The sequence below is a fragment of the Thamnophis sirtalis genome, unplaced genomic scaffold (assembly GCF_051295495.1).
Source record: "Thamnophis sirtalis isolate CommonGarterSnake01/CBP01778 unplaced genomic scaffold, rThaSir2_p1.2 scaffold_12, whole genome shotgun sequence".
NCBI lineage: Eukaryota > Metazoa > Chordata > Lepidosauria > Squamata > Natricidae > Thamnophis > Thamnophis sirtalis.
In genome coordinates, this window is record NW_028261392.1 from 48,819,314 (window position 1) to 48,846,884 (window position 27,571).

General features: G+C 37.6%; 1 protein-coding gene across 3 annotated transcripts in view; it reads left to right on the forward strand.

The window, feature by feature from the left end:
- Positions 1–27,571, forward strand: part of CDKL5 (cyclin dependent kinase like 5) — a 78,326-nt gene that overhangs the window by 7,820 nt on the left and 42,935 nt on the right. For all 3 annotated transcript variants that reach the window (XM_087726346.1, XM_087726348.1, XM_087726347.1), the window contains exons 2-3: positions 18,725–18,917; positions 22,869–22,903. In XM_087726346.1, the coding sequence (XP_087582472.1) occupies positions 18,854–18,917; positions 22,869–22,903 (99 nt within the window). In that variant the 5' untranslated portion in view covers positions 18,725–18,853. The remainder of the gene's footprint in view (positions 1–18,724; positions 18,918–22,868; positions 22,904–27,571) is intronic.

The following is a 27,571-nucleotide window of genomic DNA, read 5'->3' on the forward strand; positions in this document are numbered from 1 at the left end:
TCAATACCTGGGGAGATACTAGAAAAAATAATCAAAAAACAGATATGTGAATATCTAGAAACAAAGTTATAAGTACTAGACAGCACGGGTTTGTTAAAAGTTCATGCCAAATCAATCTTATTTCATTCTTTGATGAGTGACTAAATTAGTAGACCAGCGAAATGCTGTGGACATACTTAAGACTTCAGCAAGGTATTCAACAAAGTAGACCACAACCTACTTTTTGGTAAATTAGAAAAATGTGGGATGGATAGCATCATCAACATATGGATTTGAGTACAAACTGTACTCAACAAGTAATCCTTAATGGTACTACATCTACCTGGAGGGGAATAAGCAGTGGGGTGCCCCAAGGTTCTGTCGAATGCCCAGTACTCTTCAATATCTTCATAAATAATTTAGAAGAGGGAATAGAAAGGAAACTCATCAAATTTTCAGATGACACTAAGCTAGCAGGAATAGCCAACACCCTAGAAGATGCAAACTTAAGGTGAACTTGATTGCAAAAAATACGACTTCAGGAACAGAGTGGTCAATGCCTGGAAATCACTATCTGACTCTGTGGTTTCTTCTCCAAACCACCAAAACTTTAACCTTAGTCTGTCTACTGTTGACCTCACCCCATTCCTAAGAGGTCTGTAAGGGGCGTGCATAAGTGCACCATCCCTGTCCTAATGTTCCTTTTTATTCGTATCAATATCATGTATCCAAATTATGTTTATACTTATATATGTTATCTGATAGATGCTTGACAAAATAAATAAATAAATAAATAAATAAAAGATAAACTCAGGATCCAAAAGGATCTTGACAGACTTAAACAATGGGCCCTATCCAACAATATGAACTTTAATGTGAATAAAAGCAAGGTTTTACACCTAGGCAGGATCAACCAAAGGTACAAGTATAGATTAGGCAAAACCTGGCTCAAAAAACATTAACTGAGAGGGAATCAAGTGGATAATCACTTAATCATGAGCCAGCAGTGTGCGAGAGCAGCCAAAAAAACTAATCCAATCCTTGGTTGTGTAAAGAGAGGTATAGACTCAAAATCATGTGAACTGTTAGTACAACTGTTAGTACAACTTTATAAATCCTTAGTAAGACCACACCTGGAATACTGCATTCCGTTTTGGTCACCAAATTACAAAAAAGATGTTGAGACTTTGGAAAAAGTGCAAAGAAGAACTAGGATGATTAAGGGCTTGGAGACAAAATACTACCTTGAAGAATGGTTGCAGGAATTTGGTATAACCAGTCTAGAGAATAGAAGGACTAGGGTGACATGATAGCAGTATTCCAATATTTGAAGGGCTTCCATAAGGAAGAGGGAGTCAACTTCTTTTCCAAAGCACCAGAGGGCAGGACAAGAAACAATGGATGGAAAGTAATCAAGGAGAGAAGCAATCTGAAATTAAGGAAAACTTCCTAACAACAAGGACAATTAACCAGTGGAACAACTTGTCTTCAGAAATTATAAGTGCTTCATCACTGGAAGTTTTAAAGAAAAAAGTGGGCAGCCACTGGTCTGAAGTAGAATAGGGTCTCCTGCTTGAGCAGCCAGTTGAACTAGAAGTCCTCCAAGATCCAGCTCTATTCTGATTAAACTTAAATAATTCTGTTTTGTTCTTTGTTTTCTGTTCTTTTTCTCATTATAATCAGAGATGTTCGTACAAAGAACTTTTGTTACAGAGTCTGAATACTATTTGTTTTCATTCAGTATACATACAGAACCAGCTCCTAAGAATATGTATCACAAAGTGGTTTTATCAGATTCATATGGTCCAATATTTTGTATCATGATTTGATTATTATGATCTATACCAGAAGACTGCAGATTGATTTCTTGAATTATTAGGGATTGAAATGATTGGATGTTTATGTATCAAGATACATTCTATCTATAATGCTTCTGAGATTATAAAAAATATGATCTTGTACCTTTAAAAAGCATTAATTAAAGCCATTGGAAATGAAAATGAGATTTAATAAAGTTTCTGTTCAAGGCTATACACTGATATAAGTAATTGAATATATGTTGTCTCATGCTGTACTTATATATGTATGGCTGTTTTCACAAGATTAAACATAAATTATTCTTTCTATTCCATTTCTCTGTTGAAATTGGGTACTTTGATATTTATTTTTATGACATTTAATAAATTTTTACAACATGCTTTTCCTCATGAGTTTATACTTTTACAAGATAGTACTCCTTGCATTTGATAGTTTGCAATTCTTATACTAATACTAGATTTTTGTATTTAATTTGTACTTGTACACACAATGTAAATGTAAAAAAAATAAAAGAAATATCTATAAGAAAATTATGAATGTGGAAATTAAAAGTTTTCCTTTAGTTTTAAATACTTTTGTGCATAATTGCATATACAACACCAAATAACAATGCGCTTGTCCTTGAGATCTCCTAATCTTGTTATCTCTTTTTACTCTTATTACAGAATAGTTACTAAACCCAATAAAATGTGTTCATATTATTTCCTTCCACTAAAGAAGTACATCAGTTCTGGTTCAAATCTACATATTTATGTAAAATATTATATAGCCACCCATCTTAAAACAATTTCTGAATGATTTATAGCTAGTAAAATGATATGTACAATCATAAAACCAGCAGCAATAAAACTTTAAAAAATCCTTTAAAAACTGATGCCACAACTATATTTCCCAGATGCAACCCACATTTTCATCTCACTCTGAATTCATCATGGCTCATTGCTTGGGACAAGAATCAAGTCCTGAGTGCTGTCCAGAAGGATAAAGAGGTAGGAGCAAGTAGGACCTCAGGTGTGGGGAAGACAGTGTTTCATACAGCAGGGGTAATAATTAGCATTAGCACCCAGAGGAAAACTGGGAACCAGTGCAATTTGCACAAAGGATATTATGTGAGTGAAAACTAGGGGCAACAACACTGCACACTGGTGCTGTAATGATATATGAGAATGACTTTGAGAGATGGGAGGAATTGACACAAAATACACAGTGATCAGATAAGAGGCAGCTGAATCCACAGAAGGACAGTGGGAAGGGGCATGGCAAACATCTTAGGAAGGACCTTCCCTAGTTTCTTGGACTGTAAAGGTGAGGGTGCGTGTGGAAGACTTGCATGATTCTGTTAATGTAACCTCATAATGTAACCTCAATAAAGTTAGAGCCACGGTGTGGCTTGTCTGGTTTATCTTGTCTGGCTTACCTTGCTAGGTTAACAGCTGCAGTTCTGGATGGTCTTCAAGTCTAGCCCTATGTAGACTACATTGCAGTAATTCAAAGGGGAAGTGACCAAGGTAGGAATGAATATGAGTAAGGTTTCATATAAGGTATAATTAATACACAAGATGGATCTGTACAAAGCTCTGCCAGTGTTACTCATGTAACAGCATCCCTAAATTAATTCTTTATTATTGAAAGGATCAAGATAAGTGTTTCAGGTTAGAACAACCTTCATAGCACTTTCTGCAATAATATGGTGGCTGTTTTATCTGATTTTCTTAAAGATTTGATTTTGTAGCAAACATTCTTTTATTAATTTTATAGCAAACTATTTTACTTAGTTTGTAATTTATGAATAGCATATAAAGTCATATAAAAATAAGTATTCCTATAATGTCATTATCAACTAATTGTGCTATATTCTTAGATACGTACTATATTATAACGTGGGATTTTAAAAAAAAAAACATGATCCAGGATGATTTACAGTTCTCCTAAATACTTTATATTCTACGATGCCTTACAACTAAATCATTGTAATTGTTTCTTGTTACTTTAAAGCAGGCAGCACATTAAAAGTGATAGAAAATCTTGCTATCACTCATATAAATGATTTGGCTCCATCTGCTATTCAATGCTTATTACAGTTCCATTAATCTGCTATATAACATGGCAAGCAATATGCATCTCGCTTCTATTCATCTTCTTAAAAGATATATATATATCTTTTATCTTATATATATATATATACACACACATACATACATATTCCAAATATTTTAACATATTTAATTATCATTTCATTATCATCCTTGTTGTTCAATCAATTAGTAACTCAGTTTAACTCTCATGTAAAAGAGCAAATCACATACCTCTCATTTATATTCTCCACATAGTAATTTCTAAACATCCAATTAGCTAATCATTCATATTAATATTTGTTCTTCTGTATATGTGTGTTTATGCTGCCCTTCTACCTCTCTCCTGTCAATCTTCACTTTTTTCCCACCTTATCCTTTCCATTTCTTCCTAGTGAGTCTTTTATCCCAAACTCTAAGCTCTTGCTTTTTCTTTCTACTGGGTGTATATTCTTCTTTCCCTGACTTTTCCATCACCCTCTGCTGTGTTATTCGACGTATCCTCTGTCTCCCTGTTGTCAGCGTTCCAAATATCATGCAGAATTAAATCAGAGTACAAGGCAGAGCTATCCTTAAAGTTCCAATTTAATAAGACAGACATGTTGGCACATCTATGGGAATCCCGAATCTGAAAGCTTCCTGGGATTCCACCCAGTTGAAAGTTCATGATCTTGTCCCCACACCCATAAATCTATCACATGGTCCAATGTTCTGCCACGCTGGCATTTCCACCCATCTGGTTCCGGTTAGATGCAGAGATGCGGAGACAAAAGATGTCCTTGGGCTTCTAGAAAGGAATTTTTTATTTTGAAAACAAACACATTCTACTCCTTACTATCCCCCCCCCCAACTGCCCATTAATGAAACAGCATAGTAAAGAAAGAGAGAGAAAGTGTGGCAAGCCAAAGATTCTAAAAGAAATTTGACTGCAGACCTGACACCTGTCTTCTCTTCCCATTTTCTTTACTACTCCTTTCTTCTCTTTCTTCTCTATGCCTGTCTGACCATTTCCTTTCTTCTATAATCCCTTTCTTTGTTGGGACATATCCCCCTTTTCAATTTTTCCTCTGCCACTGTCAAACACAGTGAAATATTTTGTCTGTTTTTTATTTTCTATTGCTTTTTCCGTAGTTCCACTTCTTTTCCCTTCTTCCTTCGCTTCTTGTTTCTCCTTAATTTCTAACTTCAAAATTCTATTTAATTTTAATGACATGCATATTTTTATAATCTCACATATTTCTTTAAATTCCCAACTTTCCATAGTGTCCAGTTCAAAAGATAAATTATAATTTAAATTCCACAGTTTCTTCTTATTTTCCAGTTCTGCTAAAATGAAGAAAAAAAGGGAAAACATTCTTCTTTTCTTCCACAGCTATCCAGGTGCAAGCAAATTCGAAACCTCTAAAGGCTTCACTTTCTTTGTTCTGAATAGATAAGAATAGAAAAATGGAGGCAAATGGTTCAATTTCTCTATTTTTTCAACTCAATGATTTTCAGCAGTGCAGTTTGGTAGTTTAAAATCGAGGGAAGATAAAATTACAAAGGGGGGAAAACAAAGCTTCTTGATTTTTCCTCTTGTTATTTTCCACCTCTAATTAATTAAAGTTGCTTAAGATGTATACATTAGAACAGGCTAGAACAAAGCAAGTCTCCTTAGTATCATTATTTTTAGTCTCCTTCCCCCCCTTCTTTTCCCATGAGGTTCCCAATTGTCAGTTAATCTCTTTTAAAGACACAGTCTTTTCAGATCCAAATTCAAAGCTTGTGTTTCAATTCTCATTTCTATCTCTAAGTTGTTTAAAGCAAGCAGTTCTCTTTGAGCTTTTTAAACCACAATTTTTTCCTTCTCTTTCTTTGTTTCTTCTTTCCTTTCCGCCAAATTCCCAATCTGTCCATTAATATTATTTTCAACTATTATTTTATTAAATTGGAACTTTAAGGATAGCTCTGCCTTGGACTCACAAGATTCTTTACCTTTTCCAAATTATGATTTGTATCAGTTGGTTATTTAAATCTTCTCACCAGGTCTCAACACTCCTTCCAATCACCGTTCCTGCTCAATGCTTAATCCAGAAGCTTCAGCTTTGTAGTGGCTATTTTACAATGCTGCCTCCCCCAACGCCGATTCAAAGATCTAATCCCTGACCTGCAAGGAATCAATTGTGTTCCTCTAGGTCAGTGATGGCGAACCTATGGCACATGAGCCATTTGTCAGAGCACGCGAGGTGTTGTCTTGTCAGCTGGCCAGCACGCATGGGTGCGCTGGCCACCTGGGTTCACCCTTTTTTAAAGCAATTTTTCCAGAAGCTTTATAGGAGCCTGAGGAGGGCAAAAAGAGCCTCCCCTGCCCTCCGGAGGCTTCATGAGCTTCCCTGAAGCCTTCGGAGCACAAAAAACTGGCCCTATGGGCAAACCAGAAGTTCGGGAACGGACTTCCTGTTTGCTCGGAGGGTCGTTTTGACTGTTCCGAAGGCTTCAGGGAAGCCTCCTGAAGGTTCCTGAAGCCTTCAGAGCACTTAAAATGACCCTCCGAGCAAACCGGAAGTGACTTCCGGCTTGCTCGGAGGGTCATTTTGACTGCTTCGGAGGCTTCAGGAAAGCCTCCTGAAGGTCCCTAAAGCCTCCAGAGGGCTTCTGGGGGGTGGGGGGCTTTTTTTGCCCTCCCCAGGCTCCTGTAAAGCCTCTGGAGCCTGGGGAGGGCGAAAAAAACATGCAAAAAATGGGGGGGAGCGCCTGTATTGTGCGCATGCACACTGGGGGTGGTGGTGTCGTACATTGCATTATGGGAGCGGCACACCCGCACACAACCCCCCCTGTGCTCCCCCCACTTATGGCACGCGAGCCAAAAAAGGTTTACCATTGCTGCTCTAGGTCTATTGAGATGCAGCTCCTTCTTTACTTTCCCTCCAGGAAAGTTCTGGTCCAAAGATCCCTGGCATCGGTTTGTCAGACAGAATTTACATGAGGCTCTTCAGAGCCCATGGATTTTCTGCCTGTCTCGCTGAGGTACTTCTGGAAGCAACCTCATCATGATACTACTTTTCAGCTACCAGACTTTGTTCTTCTTGCTCTTACTTTTATTATACAACTATTTTACTACCTATTATATTAGAAAATTGTACTTTTTATTAATACAAATATTGCATTTTGCTGACCACCATATTAGATTAATCCACACTGTGTTATATATGTTTGTATGGATATATGTTTGCAGGTGTGTTTTCTGTGTACATATATATGGTACTAATGTGGCACCAAGCTTAGACTTTCTTTCAACAATTCCATACAATTCCATTTTTAGGAAACTTGGCCAAAGATTTTGGTATGTGTGCATATGAAAGACAGAAGAAATGCTGTGAGAAAATATCTACAGCAGACCTGTCAGTTATCAATCATTTTAACCACTAATGCAATCTTGATATACCTGTCCCCATCCCATTAATCATATCACTGATAACAGCTCATGCTCTATAATAAAATAGAGAATATTTGCTTCATATTCATGATCTCCTATGACACAGATCAGTGTGGAATGTTTTTTTGGGGGTGGGGTGGGGTTTCCTAGTGTGATGTAGTTACTAAGGTGTTAGATTCAGAGTGGGAAACTCAAGTTGTGCTTCGTCTTGCAGCCAGAGAAGCTAATTGGTGATTTTAGGCTAGCCACTGTCTCTCATCCCAGTCTATTTCACAGCCCTGTCTTTATAAGGGAGAAAATGGAAGAAGCAGTATGTATTCTGCCTTTAGTTCCTATATAAAAATAAGTAAATGTTATTGGTTCAGTTAATGCAAATTTGCTTGAGTATTTTTCAATAATAATAATAACAAGCAGCAAGTTAACAGCTATAACCAAGAAGAGCAGCATATACGAAGCTTGAATTGCACACTATAAGCAGCACCTCCAGTTTCAGTCGAATTAGAACTATTTCTACCAATCCACGTGCCATGATCCAATCAACACCTGACAAATTAGAAACAGTGTAGTTCTGGGCACAGTTATGAAATAGAACAAGTAACTTGGATCAAGAAGGTGGATAAGAGTAAAAAAGAAGCTGAAATGAAAGAACTTTTAATAAAAAGCAGAAAGGGTAAGGAATTACTCTGTTAGGTGAAGGCGAACTGTATCAGAAACCTCTACCACATTCTATACCCCTTCATTGCCAAGCAGTTAAACAACATGCTGCAAAGAGATGAAATTGAAGATTGAAGAATATCTGGCAAAACCTCCCTGTTTTCCAAGGCACCTGAAGGCCAGACAAGGAATAATGGATGGAAACTGATCAAAGAGAGATTCAACTTAGAAATAAGGAGAAATTTTCTGACAGTGAGAACAATCAACCAATAGAACAGCTTGCCTTCGGAAGTTGTGGGAGCTTCATCAACTGGAGGCTTTCAGGAAGAGATTGGACTGCCATTTATTGGAAATGTTGGAACCCCGCTTGGGCGGGGGTTAGACTAGATGACCTACAAGGTACCTTCCAACCCTTTTAATCTGCTCTGGGACTTAAATTTCAAATGTACAAGCATCTGCCACACAAGATCGCAAACTTAACAATTGTGATAAGAAAGAAAGAAAATTCTGGATAGTGCAGATGGCTGTACCTGGAGGAAGCAGAATAGAAGAAAAAGAACTGAAGAAAAATAACAAAATACAAAGATCTGCAAATAGAAGAATAGCTGTGGCAAAAGAAAGCTAAGATAGTACCAATAGTGATAGGCAGCTTGGCTGCAATGCTAAAATAGGCATAAGCAATAATGTTAGTTGCTGCTACCTTTAAAAAACAAAACAAAACTTAAGTCTATAGCCCTGACATCCCTGCTGGGCTTCTAAGTACTATCAAATCTGGATTTGCTAAGCTTATTTTAAAGTAGTTGTTGCTAGGACAAGACTATAAAACAAGCACGGACAATGAATAATAATTATTTTATCTACAGTACATCATCTTTAAAAAACTGATCATGCAAGCTAATATATCTTGCTCATGGAAGAATATATAGATAGCAGCACAATATTTTATTTCTTTATGGAATTTATATGGTACAAATCTCATTATCAAGCAACTCTGGGTGGCTGGCTAGACTAACTACAATGATAGAAAATTAATAAGAAAGAAAAAAATATAGACAATGTTTCACATGGGTAATTGATCTCTGCCAACCCTCCATATTGATCTGAAATCCATTATTGAGATTTAAATGATGTGCTGCTTCTATAGAGTATGTCTGACATAGTACAAAGCATTGGAACTGCACAAGTCTGAAACTAGCAATTTCTTGCTATAAAATTAGGTAGTAGTAGGTTACTATTACTATTATGGTTCTTTGCACAGTCAGTCAAATGTTAGTCAAATTGGATTTGGCATTTCATCTACTTCATGAACCCTTTCCAAAGACTGGCATGGGGAAATGCTGTTGCTTGATTATGTTAAAGGTGTCATTGCAGAATGTAAACTATTCCAAGTAAAACTGCCTCTTGCAATTCACTGGTGGTGTCAGATGCTACTAGTGGATAAATAAACTTGATAACCAACCTTATATTCATGGGGTTTTGTCTGTTTCTTATCAACCTGTTTCTTATGAGTGCGGTGCGCAGCATCTAGAGTCTGGAGTGCCAAAGGCCAGACATCCCGAAGGCGATCACTCCACTCCGACAGTGAAGATACCTGCGGCTGCTTGCGAGGAATCTCAGGAATGGGCACAAAATCCTGGCCGTACACCACACGAAAAGGGGTAAAGCCAGTGCTGCTGTGCATGGAATTGTTGTAAGCTACCTCAGCATGAGACAACAATTCCACCCAATCATCTTGTTGGTAGTTGATGAAACAATGTAAATATTGCTCCAGCACAGAATTAGTCCTCTCGCAGGCCCCAATAGTCTGAGGGTGGTGGGAGAAGCTTAATCCCTCCTTTTGATTTAAGGAGGCTAGTTATTGGGAGAGCTATCTTAGCGAAGGAGGGAATAAATTGACGATAGAAGTTAGCAAATCCCAAAAATCTCTGTACGTGTACGTGGGGCCTCCCACTCGGTGACAGCCCTGACCTTAGCAGGGTCCATCTCTATCCCCTTGTGGGAGATCCGATAGCCCAGGTAATCAACTTTCTCCTGATGAAATTCGCACTTGGACAACTTAGCGTACAGTTCTGCCGCTCGGAGTTTCTTCAGAACCGTGCGAACAAGCTTCACATGTTCTTCACATGTTTCCATGTAAATAAGGATATCGTCTAAATAGACCATTACGCCTTTGTAAAGATGGTCATGTAAAACCTCATTAATCAATTGCATGAAGACTGCTGGCGCCCCCTGGAGGCCAAATGGCATTACTCGAAATTGGAAGCAACCAAGGGGGCAGTTGAAAGCAGTTTTCCATTCGTCCCCCTCTTTAATTCTGACCCTATAGTACGCTTTCCTTAGGTCCAATTTAGTGAAAATCCGGCCCTTCCCAAGTTGGGCCAGCATGTCCTTCATCAGTGGTAAGGGATAGAGGTTCTGAGCAGAGATGCAGTTTAAGTTGTTGAAATTCACACATAATCTGAAGGAGCCATCTTTCTTCTCTCTGAACAATACTGGGGCCACTACCTTGGGCCTTGCTGGTTCAATGAATCCCCTTCCCAAGTTTTTATCAATGAATTTCCTCATTTCCTCCATCTTCCTAGGGGTCAATGAATATATTTGGGGCTTTGGAAGCTTTACTCCAGGTAAAATATCAATGGTGCAATCTGTGGGTCTGTGGGGGGTTAACTTATCAGAAGATTTTTCACTAAAAACATCCTTGAGGTCCCAATATTCCCTTGGTATTTTTTCCTCTCCCTCAATTTTCTCCTGCCCCCTGGCTGCCAGTGTGAGGGTAGTAGTATCAGATGCTGGAGTTTCAACTTTCCCCTCAGGGGGTGTGGCTGTCCGAATTCACAACCACCCCTCTCTCCAATTAATGCGTGGGTTCCATCTACAGAGCCAGGGGAGTCCTAAAATAAGGGGCCGGTCCATCCCAGGCACCACAATAAAAGTTATTATTTCCTGGTGGGTACCCATCCACATCTCGATGGGTCCAGTGGAAAAATGAGCAGGACCCCCCACACACACACAATAGAGCCATCTATTTGGCAAAAAGCAATAGGGATTTTCAAAGTTTTTAGCTTCAAGCCCAGCTTCTCAACCATTTCAGGGCTTATCATGCAACGGGAACACCGAGAATCTAATAGAGCCATAAGTTTTTCTTTTGCGCCAGAAGAGGGCACTCTAAGCTCGACTGGAATAAGCATAGGGCCAGAGCGCAAACTTACCCAGCGATGAGAATCCTCATCATCACTGTCGTCAGACGAGCTGGGACTTTCGCTTCCCCCCTCCTCTGGCTCAAAGCGTCGAGAAACATCTCCAGCAAAAGCGGCCTCCTTTCTCTTGTTTGTGGGCTTCTCAGGTTTCCTCTCCCTCTGGGGGTTGGGGGTGGAGTGGAGTGGGTCAGTTTCACTCGGCAATTTACAGCACGATGCCCCTCCTTCCCACAGCGGAAACAAGCGGAGGGCTTGGGCTTGCCTGCAAAAACTCCTCTACCCCCCTTTTCACTCCTTGGGAGGGGGTTTGGGGGGGCGGAGGGGATTTCTCAACTTCTCCCGCATCCATGCAACGAAGCCTGGTTAAGTCCAACTCAATATCTGCAGCGCACTCACGCTCCAAACGGCGGGGAATGTGCCTGTTTATGCATTGTTGGTAAACATCTTTATTCAAGCCATCAGCGAATCGATCCAGCAAGGCCTCTTCCGACCATCCCCTCATATAGGCCGACAACTCCCGGAATTCCTGCACATATTCAGGCACAGTTTTCTTTCCCTGTTTGAGGCTCGTAAATTTTAATCTAGTGCGACGCTCAATCAAGGGGTCGTCAAACCTTCTCCTCATTGCTGCCATAAAGTCATCAAAATTCCTCAAGAGAGGGGAGTTACTATTATGTAATCCAACCATTCAGTTGGCTGCTTTCTTCTCCAAAGCCATTAACACTATTCTCACTTTAGATTCATCAGTAACCAAATCAGGTCCATATATTTCCATGTAATTCCAGACCTGAATAATAAACAACCCGAGACCGCTGGGTTCTCCATCATACTTTACGCTTTAGGGTGGGACCTTAGCCATCCGGCGTCGCCTGCCCCCCCCCCCCCCGCTCTTTGAATGTCTCTAACCGCAGCGGGGAGGCTGGTTCTGGGTTTTCTTGCACACATCCCTCTTCGGCCCCTCCAGTCTCCCTTAAGCTATGCAGCGGGTACCTTTTTTCCAGTTCATCTGCTGGTTCCCTTTCCACAGCTCTCATGAATTAGACGTTCACTCCATGCCTCTTCGAGGGGCCTCATGGCTTGGGACATTTTGTAATCTTGCTCTCCAAAGCCACTCCAGTCAGCAGCTGGGGGTTTTCTTGGCCTCCTTCTCGTGACTCCAGTTTGTAATTCCTCAGGTTCCTCTTTCTGTCCCACACCCCAAGTCCATCTGGGTCGAACAGCAGGCTCTTCCACTCTCAGGTCAGCTAGCATTTCTGTTAACGATGGTGCTGCTGTTGCACCCATGTCTTCTTCCTGGTCGCTTTCATGTAAAGACATTTTTCTTTTTCTTCTATGAGGGCACCCCCCTCGGAAGTTGTTCGCTCCGAGTTGGGTGCGAGGTGAGATTCAGCTTATTGTCAGATGCTACTTCATTTAATAATCAGGAAAGAAACCATTTGCTTGAGATTAAGTGTACTTTTACTAATTACAAACGAAAAGTAGCAAAGCTGAATCTGGTTAATTAGGCGCAAAAGCAAAGAATATCATGTATAGTTCAATCCCCTCCCCTTGGCACCCCAGTCCATAGTCCAATTATAATTCACCCAACTGTCAGGTGGGAGATATCTTCAAAAAACATCACCAGGATGGAATGCTGGACAGTTAATCTTGGCGGGAAACTCCCTTCCTCCGCATGCACAATGAGATGGTCAGGCCAGTGTCTAGAATCTTCCTCCAGCACATAATGATTCCCTTCCAAAATACCATGCCCCCCCCCCCCCCGGTTCAATGGCAGCCGAAACAGCAGCAAAGCAGAGGCTGACATCTGGTGATTTTGTCTATGCTGATGGTGTTCAGGTGGTACGCCAGATATTATAGTGTATGACTGTAACTTTGTTGCTTGTATCCTTACAATTTATATTGTTTCCTAATATGATTTGATTGAATATTTGTACCCTATGACTATCATTAAGTGTTGTACCTTATGATTCTTGGCAAATGTATCTTTTCTTTTATGTACACTGAGAGCATATGCACCGACAAATTCCAATCGCACTTGGCCAATAAAGAATTCTATTCTATTCTATTTTTTTCAGCATCCAGACAGGTTGTACTTTTTTATGTTTAATGTTGGCTGTTTGGGTTATTAATATTTTTTTGTACACAGTTTTTTTCTTTTTCTTTTTTTGTTGTTACTACTGGATGTGTTTTTTCCTGTTTTGTATTTTATTCTTAGTGATAAAACATAATAAATATGTATTTAAAATATTGTCATTGCAAAAAGACAGCAGAGCATGTTTCTAGCTAAATGCTTTTAAAATTATTTTATATTGTATCTGAACTGTGTCTCCAGAAATAATTTGTTCCCAAATTATGAAAAAATAGCAATAGTATCCAGAATTGATTAGTTTATATGTTTTACAGAATTTTGCTTTAATTTGCTTTACTTAGACATTTTCTAAATTTCGCTTTGTAGTTGAAAATGTTTTTCTTAAGTTTCTATTAACTGTTTCAAAAGGTTACATTCATATGATTATATTTTTTAACTGAAAGCAAATTCTTCATTTTAGAAAGGATTTTAAGGAAAACATACATCTATAATTTTTCTTACAATTAACATGACATACATATCTTAATAGCAAATATGGCATTCATCAATCTGAAAAGCAGATTCTGCACCTGCGGGAATAACACTAGGAAAATGATAATGATGACCATATCTGGACTTCAGAAATCTGGATTGTGGTAGATGGCAGCAGAATGATCTGTTTAATTCTTTGTTGCCATTTCATGATCATGCATGATGTTTTCAAATTCAGAATCATTTCTGCCTTTACAAAAGTTATTCACATCTTCCCATTCTAAGTTTGTAATTAAACTAATGTGTAGGCATAAAGCTAGATACAGAATCATGTTCTTTACATGTTTATTTGGGACAAAATAAATCACAGGGAAACAATAACATCAAATAATCAAATAAACTAGCTTTCTGGTGATTCTCTCTTCCACTGCTGAGGAGCCGAGGTGGCGCAGTGGGTAGAGTGCAGTACTGCAGGCTACTTCAGGTGACTGTTATCTGCAGTTCAGCGGTTCAAATCTCACCAGGCTCAAGGTTGACTCAGCCTTCCATCCTTCCGAGGTGGGTAAAATGAGGACCCGGATTGTTGTTGGGGGCAATATGCTGACTCTGTAAACCGCTTAGAGAGGGCTGAAAGCCCTATGAAGCGGTATATAAGTCTAACTGCTATTGCTATTGCTATTGATACAGCCCTTACAATTGCTCACAACTGATTATTAACATAAAACTAGCTGTTTCATTGACCTTTGATATCTACTTAGATTCTAGTATTAATTCAGTCTTTGATTTCTGGAATATTTTCTCAGGTGATTAATAGAGTTTTCATGCCATTCAGCCTCCAAGGGGTTCTTGCCATTTTCATGCAGCTAATTAATGAGGTGCTGCATGAGCACTTGTATAAGGGAGTGTTGGTTTATCTTGATGAAATATTGATTTATACTGAAACTAAGACTCAACATGTTAAATTGGTGCAGGAGGTCTTGAAGAAACTAAGGGCAACTAAGTTGTTTGCCAAACTCTCCAAATGTGAATTTCACCAAGATAAAGTAGATTACCTAGGGTACTGAATCTCATCAGTGGGTAGAAATGGACCCCACAAAACTCAGAGCAGTCCTTGAGTGGAAACCCCCCCCCCCATACTCACAAACAATTACAGAGCTTCCTGGAGTTTGCTAACTTTTTATTGTCAGTTTATCCCCTCTTTTGCCCAAATAGTGTTGCCGATTACAAATCTGTTAAAAACCAAGGGGGTAGATAAACTGAAACCTAGCCAACCACTGAAGTGGACTATGGACTGCCAAGCAGCATTTGAGAAACTGAAAAGACTCTTTTCAGCCAAACCGGTGTTAAAACACCCAGATCCAGAAGAACCATTTGTAATTAAGGGTGATGCCAGTGATGTGGCAGTCGGTGCAGATTTACTCCAAGAGAACAAAGAAGGCAAATTATAACCATGTGCATATACCTCTAGGAAATTAACTGAAACTGAACAGAGATGGGCAATATGGGAAAAAGAAGCTTTTGCAATCAGGTGGGCACTCTTAACTTGGAGACATTTCTTAGAAGGAAGCAAAATACCTTTCCAAGCATGGACTGTCCACAAGAACTTGGAAGCACTCAAAACACCATGGAAAATGTCTCCAAAATAGGTCTGATGGGCACAGTACTTCGAACACTTTAATTTCATTTTGAAGTATTTATTGGGAGGAAAAAACTTTTTGAGAGATGCCTTGTCCAGACTACCACAATACAACAGTGTTAAAGGTGGAAGTAATTAAGCCCATGCTCCCAGCCTCCCACTTAGTGGCTAAAGTTGTCACACATTCTCAGACAAAGATCTTCCACCTCAGACAATGCACCAACACAGAACTCAAGAAGGCCTTGGAAACAGATGAGTGGTTTAGTGCCCATAGACATACTTGCATAATAAAAGATGGGTTAGGTTGGGTGGGAAATAAGCTGTATGTCCCAATTAGGGAAAGACTGAAAGCTATGCAAGCTTGTCACAACTCCAAATTCACTTTGGTTTTGTAAAAACATTACATTTACTAAAATGGCAATTCTGGTGGCCTTCATTAAAATAAGACTATGGAGAGAGATTTCATTGTAGAATTGCCCCAGAGTTCTGGAAACACAGTGATCTGGGTTATCACAGACCTTTTCTCAAAGCAGGCTCACTTTGTCCCATGCCAAAAGATCTCTTATGGCCAAAGCCTTGACTAAGCTGTTTTGGTGCACATATGCCACTTGCATGGGGCCCCATGGCATATTATTTTGGACAGATGGGTCCAATTCACATCCAAGTTCTGGAAAGCCTTTTTGGACCTACTCAAAACCGAACAGAGACTTAGTTCTAGTCATCATACACAAACAAATGGGGCCATGGAATGAACGAACTCAGTTTTGGAACAGTACCTGCATTGTTTTATTAACTATCAACAGGACAACTGGAGCGAGCTATTGCCTTTTGCAGAAGTGGCTATAATAATGCAGTTTACACTAGCACAGTTTTTGCCTCATTCAGAGTGGCCGAAGGCAAGAATTTAATGCTATGCTTGACTTACCCTCACATGAACCAGAAATCCCCTCATTGAAACAGTGGATCAGTTATTTGCAAACCATTTGGCCAGTGGTCCACAAAGCCATGGATGAAACCAAGGCTGTCTATAAAGCACAAGCAGACAAGAAACCAATAGAACCTAGACTTTACAAAGTGAGGGACAAAATTTATCTTTCCACCAAGTTTGTAAAATCTTTGCAGCATTCTAAAAAGCTGGGCCCTAAATACATTGGGCCTTTCCCCATTGTTCATATTATTAACCTTGTTACAGTGGAATTGCAATTCCCTAAGTCATTACAGCAAGTCCACCCCGTTTTTCATCATAGCTTGCTGAAGCCTGAAGTTACCTCTGACTTCTACCGGCTGTTACCCCTATTCCACCCCCTATTATGGTAGAGGGCAAATGACATTTCGAAGCTCAAGAAATTCTAGATTCTAGGAAATTCCAGGGAGCCACTCAGTACCTGGTGACTTGGAAACACCTCCCCTTTTCACACAATGAATGGGTTCACAAAAAACATGTGCATGCCTCTAAATTAATACCTATATTTCATTAATTGTACATTGACAAACCTCACTGATTTTATGTTTTCTTTGTCTCCCCTTCCCTCTTTTTGTTTTCTTTCAGGTGGACTTCCTGTTTTTCGGGTGGGGGGTGGCATGTCAGGTCTCATATATTTCTATTTGACACTGGCATTCTCATGGGAGGGGGGAGGATTGGAGGGATCTCTATATGAAGTTTCTGTTTCCTGCATTACTGTGCTGTGAGTTTCTGTTTCCTGCATTGCTGTACTGTGGGAGGGGTTATGTTTGCACTGGTTTAAATCACTGTTTTTTAAGTGGGAAGGTTTGGTTCCTGCCTAGACCTCTTGCTGTCACAAGCCTTTCAATAAAAGCTCCTTTTGGAACAACTTCAGTTTCAAGAATCCTGCTTCCTTGCGAAGATTTGGAGAGGCAAGATCTTACATTCCCTTTCACAATTACTTCTAGTTAGCAGGGTTTTGCCTAATCTGTACCTTTGGTTTTTCCTGCCCAGGTGTAAAACTTTGCTTTTATCCACATTAAATTTCATGTTATTGATAGGGCTCATTGTTCTAGTCCGTCAAGATCTTTTTGGATCCTGAGTTTGTTTTCTGGGGTGTTGGCTATTCCTGCCAGCTTAGTGTCATCTGCAAATTTGATGTTTCCCTTCTATTCCCTCATCTAAGTCATTTACTGTATTAGCTGGATACCTGTGCTTTGCAACAAAACTATGTGATCGGGCAATGCAGGATAAATTTGGTTCACTCTGGTTCAATCTGTTGGCTCAGTGGTGGTTGGAGATTAAAACACATAAGGGAATATTGCTCCCGCCACCTTGAGTACGGAAGCAGCTCCATAGGTGGAAGGCGTAGACATTGTCGTGAGGTACCAATGTTTAGTACTGTAAGGAGCCCCAAACCACTCCTGAGTGAAGGAGTGGAATGTCTGCCAGTTTGAACTGAGGTAACGGAATGTGAGTCTTTTCAGGTGGGGAGGGGGAGTAGAACTCCTTAGCATCTTACTGTATAAGAAATACTAATGATCTGATGGTCATTTTGAAAAATCCTTTCTTAGCAAGCACCTAGAAGCCAAGAGGAACATACGTGCCAAATTTCAAGTTTGTAGGCTTTACGGTTCTGGAGATTTTGTGATGAGTGAGTGGTATTTGCCTTATAGATAGATAGATAGATAGATAGATAGATAGATAGATAGATAGATAGATAGATAGATAGATAGATAGATAGATAGATAGATAGATAGATAGATAGATAGATAGATAGATAGATAAAGATATTGAAGAGTATCTTCATCTATATGCCAAATGTGCCAAAGATGGAATATTGTGGTACCCTACCTCTTACTTCCCTCCTTGTAGATACTATTAAGAACTATTCATTGAGTATGATTTGTCAGCCTTTTACACATCCATCTGGTGGTGATGCTGTTTATTCCACATTTTTCTAGTTTACCAGGAAGTAGGTTGTGGTCTACTTTGTTGAATGCCTTACTGAATTATAAGTATACTATGTCCACAGCATTTCGTCACTTTGTCAAAGAATGAAATAAGATGATCTGCTTTAACAAAGCTGTGCTGTCTACTAGTTATAACTTTATTTGTTTCTAGATGTTCACAGATCTGTTTTTGATTATTTTTTCCAGTATCTTCCCAGACATTGAAGTTAGACCTGTAGTTTTCTGGGTCTGGTTTTTTTCCCTCTTTTGAAGATGGAATACATGAAAGAATGTTGTCCTTCTGGTTTATGCATTATATATTTAAGACCTTGGTGTAAACTGTATCAGACCTTGGGGGTTATTATAGTCTTTGATGGCTTGTGCATTATAATATAACTATTAGTCAAATGTATTGAATGAAGGTACTGTTGTACATTCAATATGAATCTTGTGAAATTACTTTAGCTCATGCCAATTATATGTTTATTTTCTTTGCAGGAATCTCTTTACAGACTTAGAACATAAATGTGCTGAAGCCTATCAACCATTACAGACTGGACATCTGCAAATATTTTGGTCTTCTCTGGCCATGTTGTACAATTGGTGTTCCATGAGAAATTTGTCTTCATGAAGATTCCTATTATTGGTAATGTGATGAATAAATTTGAGATCCTTGGGGTTGTAGGTGAAGGTAAGCATATATTCATGAATAAATTTAATTGGGGTTTGAGAACAGATGTGAGCATAACTAGAAAGTTGTAGATGAGACATTGATTACAGAATACAATTTTTGTTTTTCCTTGGCTAGAAACATACAATTTTTCTAAGCACTGATATGGCATGATAGAACTACTGACTCATTTTTTCTGCTGTTTGACCAAATTAATTCCTGATATATAACAAAAATGGAAAATCTAAATGACTGATATTATAGTAGGACAAAATAACATGAATGGAACAGCATTTTTTCTATCATAAAGGCTTTTACTATTTATGTTACAGTTTTCTAATCTTATGAGAGCTTTCTTTCTTCCTTTGAAGCCTGGGAAAAAAAGGGCACACCCTTTTATATGTGAGATATTCAAAATCAAAAAGAGATCTTGATTGCTTGTCCAACTGAGCTTGGAGCTGTATTATAATGCTGAGTCTCAAAACTCTCACAGATTTTCTCGTTTCCATGCCTCTGCAAGCACAGATTTTTAAAAAGTAATGTTGGTTCTTAATACAAATACTGTTTTTGGTAAGTCATGACTGTATATGTGAGGATAGTAAGTGGTAGTTATACAGTACTGTTGAAAATTTTTAATTCTATCATGTTTATCTTACCACTTAGTATATATTGCTGTTTATCCCTGAGTACATTTAGAAATGTTTTAGTGTAAAAATTATTTAACTTTCTAATAATTAAAGCATTCTTGCTCACCAATACTCCTCAAAATGGACTTCTGGAATTTAGTCTTTTGCTTCAGCTGCTTTATGCTACAACCATTCAAAATTGGTATTTTTTTTTCAAATTAAGGAAGATAATGCTTATATGTCAAGCTTCTTAAAAACCTACTACCCAATTTTCACTTGAGTCTAAGAATAAAATTTTGCAACATTTAACCCAAATAATAATCTCTACAGTCTCTACACAACAACATGAAATCATAGGTGCCCGTTCTGTATGTGGTGTTGGCCTTTATATCATTACATATTTCCCAAGAACCTAAGATGTAGTAATGTTTCAGTATAATATATGTGAGGATCCAAGCGCTGTGGGCTTTTGTAATTGGCAGATGGAAATTTTATTAATGCACAGATTTTCTAAGTGTCACCCAGGATTTTCACAAAGTGTGCCAATAAACACTAGGATCAATTTATGCCATAATTTTTAACTTAAATTTTCAGATCTTGATACTGTGATCTCTAATTCTTTGTCTTCTATTCTATTATCCCCTGATATTGCCAGATCAATTATCCACACTGTCGTTTCACCCACAGTTAAATCTGAGCTAAGACTTTTATCAGTTTTTATTCGGAAATTCCAAAATATTTCAATCTGCTCATTTTTTACTAATTTTTCAACTAAACATTCTCACCAACTTTTCATTAGTGCACATGGTACTTTTAATAAATGTTTCAGTGAATAATTTTGAAGACTATATTATGTTGTTGTTTATAATCAGTTTCTGCAATCTTCTTGCAAGGAGCTGAGTATGTGATCTACTGTTTCTTCTGCTTCTTTGTAGAATCTATATTTTAATCATTTGATGATTGTTTAGTTCTGGCTGTGTTTGCATGAGTTCGAATAGCTTGCTCTTGAGCAGCTAAAATCAAACCTTTAATTTCCTTTTTTAATATTCTATTTGTAAACCATTGCCAGATCTTATCTGTATCACTTTCCCCTCTGTCTTTTGAGGAAATTGAACATGTAATGTTTTTCCTTGCCAGTATTCTGTTTGTTTTTATTACATTATTTCAATATTCATTATTGTTATCATTATCATTGTTATTATTGTTGTTGTTATTATTATTATTATTATTGTACAATTGTATCACAGCGGCCAGTTGTTTCGCCGGATTTGGCATTGGTTACTAGTCGGGCCCCACCCAGGGGCCTAGGACGTCGTAACGTATTTTCGTAATATACGTGCAGATCCAAGCAGTGCAGCTTTTTGCATTTGACTGATGACGATTTTGTCAATTTTTAACTGTTTTAAATGTAATTCCAGTGCTTTTGGAATAGCACCCAGTGTGCCAATTACCACTGGAATTACCACTGCTGGTTTGTGCCATAGTCGTTGAATTTCGATTTTTAAGTCCTGGTATCTTGTGATTTTTTCATGTTCCTTCTCGGCGACCCTGCTATCACCTGGTATTGCGATGTCTATGATTGTGACCTTATTTTTCTCAACCAGTGTGATGTCTGGTGTATTATGCGCCAGTATTTTGTCGGTTTGTATACGGAAATCCCACAAGATCTTGACCATCTGATTTTCGGTGACTTTTTCAGGCTGATGTTCCCACCAGTTTTTTGCTGTTTTATTTTGTTGTTGTTGTTGTTATTATTATTATTATTATTATTATTAGTAGTAGTAGTAGTAGTAGTAGTAGTAGTAGCAGCAGCAGCAGCAGCAGTAGTAGTAGTAGTAGTAGTATTTAAGATTTGGTCTTCAATTCAATTCACAGTCTCAGACTGGTAAAAACTTAACAGTTCAGGTACTAACCAAGGACCTAAGATCTGTTAAGTTAACTCCATATATCTAGCCAAATATTTGGGTAATGCTCCAAGGACTCCTATTACTATTGGTAAAACCGTTGATTTCTTCCTCCACAATCGCTCAACTTCAATTTGCAGATTGCAGGATTTTGTTATTTTTTCTAGTAGTTTCTCTTCAATTTGTGCATCACCTGGTATTGCAATATCAATGAACCAGACTTTTTTCTTTTCCACAAAAGTGATGTCAGGCATGTCTGTCTTTGTATTTGAAAGTCCCACAAACTCTCGACCTGTTCATTCTCAAGAACTTTGTCAGTTGGTGTTCCAGTAATTTTTGCTGCATTTATTTCTTTTATTCATTAAACATGAAACTCAGTCAAATGAACATTTAAAGATGTGTCACAAATACCATTGACTGGTGCTAATGGTTGCTACAGGTTGCTGCCAGCATCCTAGGTATCAATCAATAATAATAATAATAATGATGATGATGATGATGATGATGATGATGATGATATTCTGGAAAAAATAAAAGATAAAGTGGACAGTGAACAAACTTGGTTATGGTTAACAACAGGTACATTAAAGAAAGAAACAGAGTCACTAATCCTGGCTGCACAAGAACAAGCTATCTGCACAAATGCCATTAAGGCCAAAATCGAAAAATCCTCTGATGATGCTAAATGCAGACTTTGCAAAGAAGCTGATGAAACTGTTGATCACATACTCAGCTGCTGTAAAAAAATTGCACAGACTGATTATAAATTACAGCACAATTCAGTAGCACAAATGATCCATTAGAATTTTTGCAAAAATTATAATATTAAAACAGCAACAAACTGGTGGGAACATCAGCCTGAAAAAATCACCGAAAATCAGATGGTCAAGATCTTGTGGGATTTTCGCATACAAACAGACAAAATACTGGCACATAATACACCAGACATCACACTGGTTGTGAAAAATAAGGTCACAATCATAGACATTGCAATACCAGGTGATAGCAGGGTCGCTGAAAAAACATGAAAAAATCGCAAAATACCAGGACTTAAAAATCGAAATTCAACGACTATGGCACAAACCAGCAGTGGTAATTCCAGTGGTAATTGGCACACTGGGTGCTATTCCAAAAGCACTGTAATTACTTTTAAAACAGTTAAAAATTGACAAAATCACCATCAGTCAAATGCAAAAAGCCGCACTGCTCGGATCTGCACTCATATTACGAAAATACATTACGACGTTCTAGGCCCCTGGGTGGGGCCCGACTAGTAACCAATGCCAAATCCGGCGAAACAACTGGCCGCTGTGATACAACTGTATAATAATAATAACAACATTATTATTATTTGCTTTTTTAAATGTATGTATAATACTTTCTACAATGTACGTATGAATGTTGAAATTTGATTTATTTATTTAATTTATTTTGGATTATAGGAGCTTATGGTGTTGTGCTTAAGTGCAGACACAAGGTAAGTAAAACAATCTATGTTGTGCTTTATTATCTCTGTTTTGGTTTTTCGAGACCATGGTTTGGTTTGATATTCCTGCAAGTTGCCCTGGCTTGTGTACTATTCATTGTGAATGAGAAGCTGTTTCTTCCCTTTCCTTGTTTAAATCTACCTATAGTTTGGTCCTTTATTTAAAATGCTTATCCATGATTTTTACATAGTTTCTTATTGTCATGGGCTACAGTTTAATTCAGAGTGGCAAATTATTGTTTTCTGCAGAAAAAGTTAAATTTGCTCAATTGTAAAGAAAAGGGAAGCCAATGTTCATTATGAAAACTATTATTTTGCTTTAATCTCAATGATCCAACTCTGCTATAGAGAATTACACCAAAAGTGTTGTATTTAAATGTTTTTTTCTATTAAACTAATTATTTTTAAACCCAATCTAAAAAGATGCTTTTGAGAGTTTTGATTAAAAAATCTGAATTTCTACTTTAAAACTTTGCTTAAATTGGTATTCAAGATTCTAGGCTTTCTGAATAATGTACAGTGTTCCTTGTTTTATTTTTAAAATATAAAGATAATAATCTATATTCTCAAACTATAGAAAAGTATAAAAGTTTTATTGGTTAGATAAAATATATTGTCTGAATTACACTGAAGATTAGCCGCAGCTTGAGGGGGGCTGCTTGCCTGGCAAATTTACTATTTCTATAATGCCTATCTTTCCCTATCATGTTATTCTTCCCATCACTTGATCTTATTTCGCCTTTCTTTTTTTATGTACCCAATGCAGTTATCTCCCACTCTTATCTTATCCTCTTTCCATATTGTTTTGTATCTGCAGAAAGAGTTTCTGCATGCACAGTATGTGTTTATACTTACATCTGTGGTGCAAGAGTATGTTATGTGTAAGAGAAAGATCATCTGATATATACAGATAATAGTATTTATTTAACTTGTATGCCATCCAATTCTCAGTGACTCTGGGCAGCTCACAACAATCTAAAAAATTACAATAAAATTAACAAAACATAATAAATAAAGATAAAAGACAACAAGCACAAAGAAGTGAAGGAACTCAGTCTCCCTCACCAAAGATCTGAGTCAGGATGAAGCAAGTAAATAAGTGGATCCTAAGTCAAAGAATGTAATTTTAGTTAGTAATTATTAATTGGATTAATGTATTTTTTATCCTAGTCCTCTTCTGTACTTCTTTTTTTTAATTCTCATTTCTTCTCTTTTCCTTGGGGTGTTGCTTCTTGCAGGCATATATTAAAGAATACATATGGATACATTAATCAGGCATAAGAACCTCTACAATTGTAAATTGGATTTGGCAATCCTAGGTTAATAGGGAGGATTCTATAGGATTTTTGTTAGGTCATTTATTCTTTTATCTCTTATTTTGGTAGGAAATAAGTCTGAATACAAACTCCTCCTTCCTTTGGATAAATGCTAAATAGTATTCTTTCTCAGTAATACTAATCATTTTTTTTATAAAAATAAAAAAAATAAAACATTCGGGGAATAGTACACTAAAAAGGACGAAAGACAAAATCACATATACATGTATTATCCCCCTAGTTGTATACTTATAAATATATTTCAACAATGTTAGTTTCCCCCATTGTGAAGCAGGCCCTAATTTATAAACTTCTATATCTATTTGCAACTTATTTGACCTATCTTCTTTATGTATAGTATTTATAAAAGCAAAGTAGTTTACAGTAAAGCAAAAGCAAAATCCTCTGTTAACACTCTGTTATTGTATTTAACTTGTGGAAAGTTTACTACCACTTCTTATCTATTACAAAGTACCATAACTGTTGCCATATAATAAACAAACAAACAAACAAACAAATGAATAAATAAATAAATAAACCACAACTGTTATCTCTAATCTGTCCAGAATCAAATATCCCCATTTGCTTCTTAATAATAAAGCTTTTCCTTAAAATTTTGATTAAGGAGTTTTGCAACAATTGCATCTTATTCCCCAAAATCATAAAGCTTTGCTATGAGTATCTCCACTGTTTCTGTAATTCAAAAAAATCTCTCTGTAAACAAAAACATAACATCCATCCTCCCCTCCAAAAAATCTACTTGACATTGTTTTTCAATTGGATATAATATGTCCATTCCTTAATTTCCATCAATTTTCTTAGGAAAATCCGATTTATCATTCATCGAGTCTGTCAACTTTAATTCTGTAAAGTCCTTACCCCTTTTAGCCTTCTCAAATACCATTATTATAAGTCTGGTTTGGCTGCAGTTGCTTGTATCTGAGTATCCTCTTTAAGTTGATTTAAAATCTTTGTTATGTTATCAAACTTTTTACCAAAGTCTTCAATTTGAACTTGTAAGTTAAAAAACATTTTCCCCAAGTCTTATTTGTTGCATTGTTTACTGTTCTGACCCCCCCTTCTCTGTCCAGGAATGAAAGCCAAAAGCCACGTAACTAAAAAGGTTTCTTTTAATCAAGCAAGACTCTCGTTGGCTGCAAACCAAAATAAACAAATAGATAAGCTCTCTGGCAGCAATTACTATGAACCTAGGCAATGCTAATAAGCTTCTCATAGCAAACCACTTATCCAAGTTGGTTTCTCTGAATCATGAACGTGAACAAGAACGTTGACTCCTGCAAACAGGGCGTGGCACAAACAGTCTCTTTTATAATCAGGAGAGGATCTTAATCAGCATCAGCTAAGCACAATCATCTCCTACAATTATGCAGTTGTTCCTTCCGTCGAGTAACCCTTCGACGGGGTGCATCCTGAAACAATTCACAAGTTTTTTCCTGAACACTCCCTCTGATCCAATGCTCTGCCACCCCCTGGTGGCCAACCAGTCTCTCCTCGCCCTGCTCGGAGTCAACACCCTGTCCAGGGTCCTCCACCTCCTCCAAGGCCGACTCATAAGACCCCTCGCTGTCCGAGTCTGGTGGCAGCTCCAACGGCTCCTGCCGGGCCACAACAGTTTACTCTCCAGGAGTTTAGCAACCAAAAATAACCAGTTCTTCAAGGACAGGTGTCATGGTCGCCTCTGTCCATTTCCTAGGAAAGAAAAACTCTTGGCTCCATAGATTCAGAGAAAAGGTGCTTTTACTAGGAGAGAACTGAATGCAACAAGTTTTAGGCAAGATCTCAGGCAAAAGCATGTGAAGCAGCAAATTGAAACAAACACAGAGACCAACATCCTTGTAGCTAGGCAACTCTGGCTGCTGCATACCAGAGCTAGAAAAACTGACCTTGGAGAGATAAGCAAAGCCCAGACCGTAGTTACAAAGCTGCAATGAAAAATTCTCCACTGACCCCCACCCCATGGCAGCTAGGACCAAGTTAGCTGACATTAGGGGAGTTAAATGTAATTAACAGGATAGTTGTAGAGAACCTTACAATGATATTTCTTACAAGTTAAAATACAAAAGAAACTTCAAAAAGTGCAATTAAAACCAAGGTGATCAGGTGATAGGAAAAGATAGAAACCTGACTTTCCGGCTCTCATACCAGAAACTTCAGTCTTCAAGATTTATCTTCTCAGATGGGTCCACAGTTGTCCAAAAGTCATCTTGGATCAATCCTGGGTGCCCACGTTCAAATCTGGAGAGCAACACAATCTAAGAGCCAGCCTTGGCAGAAGAATCAGCTTATCATCATATCACCCTGCTACTCAGCATGCCATCTTGAGGGAATAAATGCAAAATAATATTGTGTTACTGTATCTATTTTACAAACAAAACATTCACAAGTGTACAAGTATAAATCTGGTTTCAGGTCCAAGAACAATATTTGTTTTGAACAATAGGTAAATGAAAAAGTGAAAATTTATGTAAGTGTTTATGGGCATCAAGCTTTAACATGATATTGTGGATTTAAACTTTTTTGTATAATGATTTTTCCAAATGTAGAAGTCATTATATAGGGAGGAAATGAAGATGGTTTCCTTTTAAAATAAAAATAAAATCCCCCCTGAATTAAGTTTGACTCTTCACAACATTGATCTCTACTCAGCCAAGTATTAATTTTATTGGTCTGTGCTAAAATACTGAAGATCAATCTGGATGATCAATTATCACCTTAACTAAGCATTCTGTTATAAGAACCAGTATTAAAATAATTTATGTAATTCAATTGCAAAAATGGATGGGGGGTGAGGACTAGGCTCTTATAGAAAATTTAATGCCAAGCTTCTGTCATCCCTGTAGAAGATAGGAGTAGATTTCCTGACTAAATTTGATTCTCTCCTCAAAGGTTAAGAGAGAACTAGATGCCAGTAAGGTAAAGCTGATAGATAAAATATAGATAGGTGAGTCAAGATAGTTTTCCCCCAGCACTGCTTTTTAAAATTTGTAGTTACATTTTTTTTCCTCACATTTTGCCTCTTTTCCCATTCCAGAAAGAAAAATCTGAGACTTATATTATGAGATTCTTGTAGAAAGCCTGCTACAAAAATTCTTTAAGAATAGTGTTCAAATGTAAACTCATTTTTAAAAGCCTAATTAGTATTTTTAAAATCTGATTTAGCTATTTTTTGGATTATTACATTTTTAAAATTTATAATAATATGTACTGAGAAGAATTGCAATAATAAAAATAAATTTTAAAATGATTAATATTTAATAATTTAGTGTTTAACTATAGTTTCATACAGTTCTCTTCCTTGCATGTATACAAAACAATAGCAGAA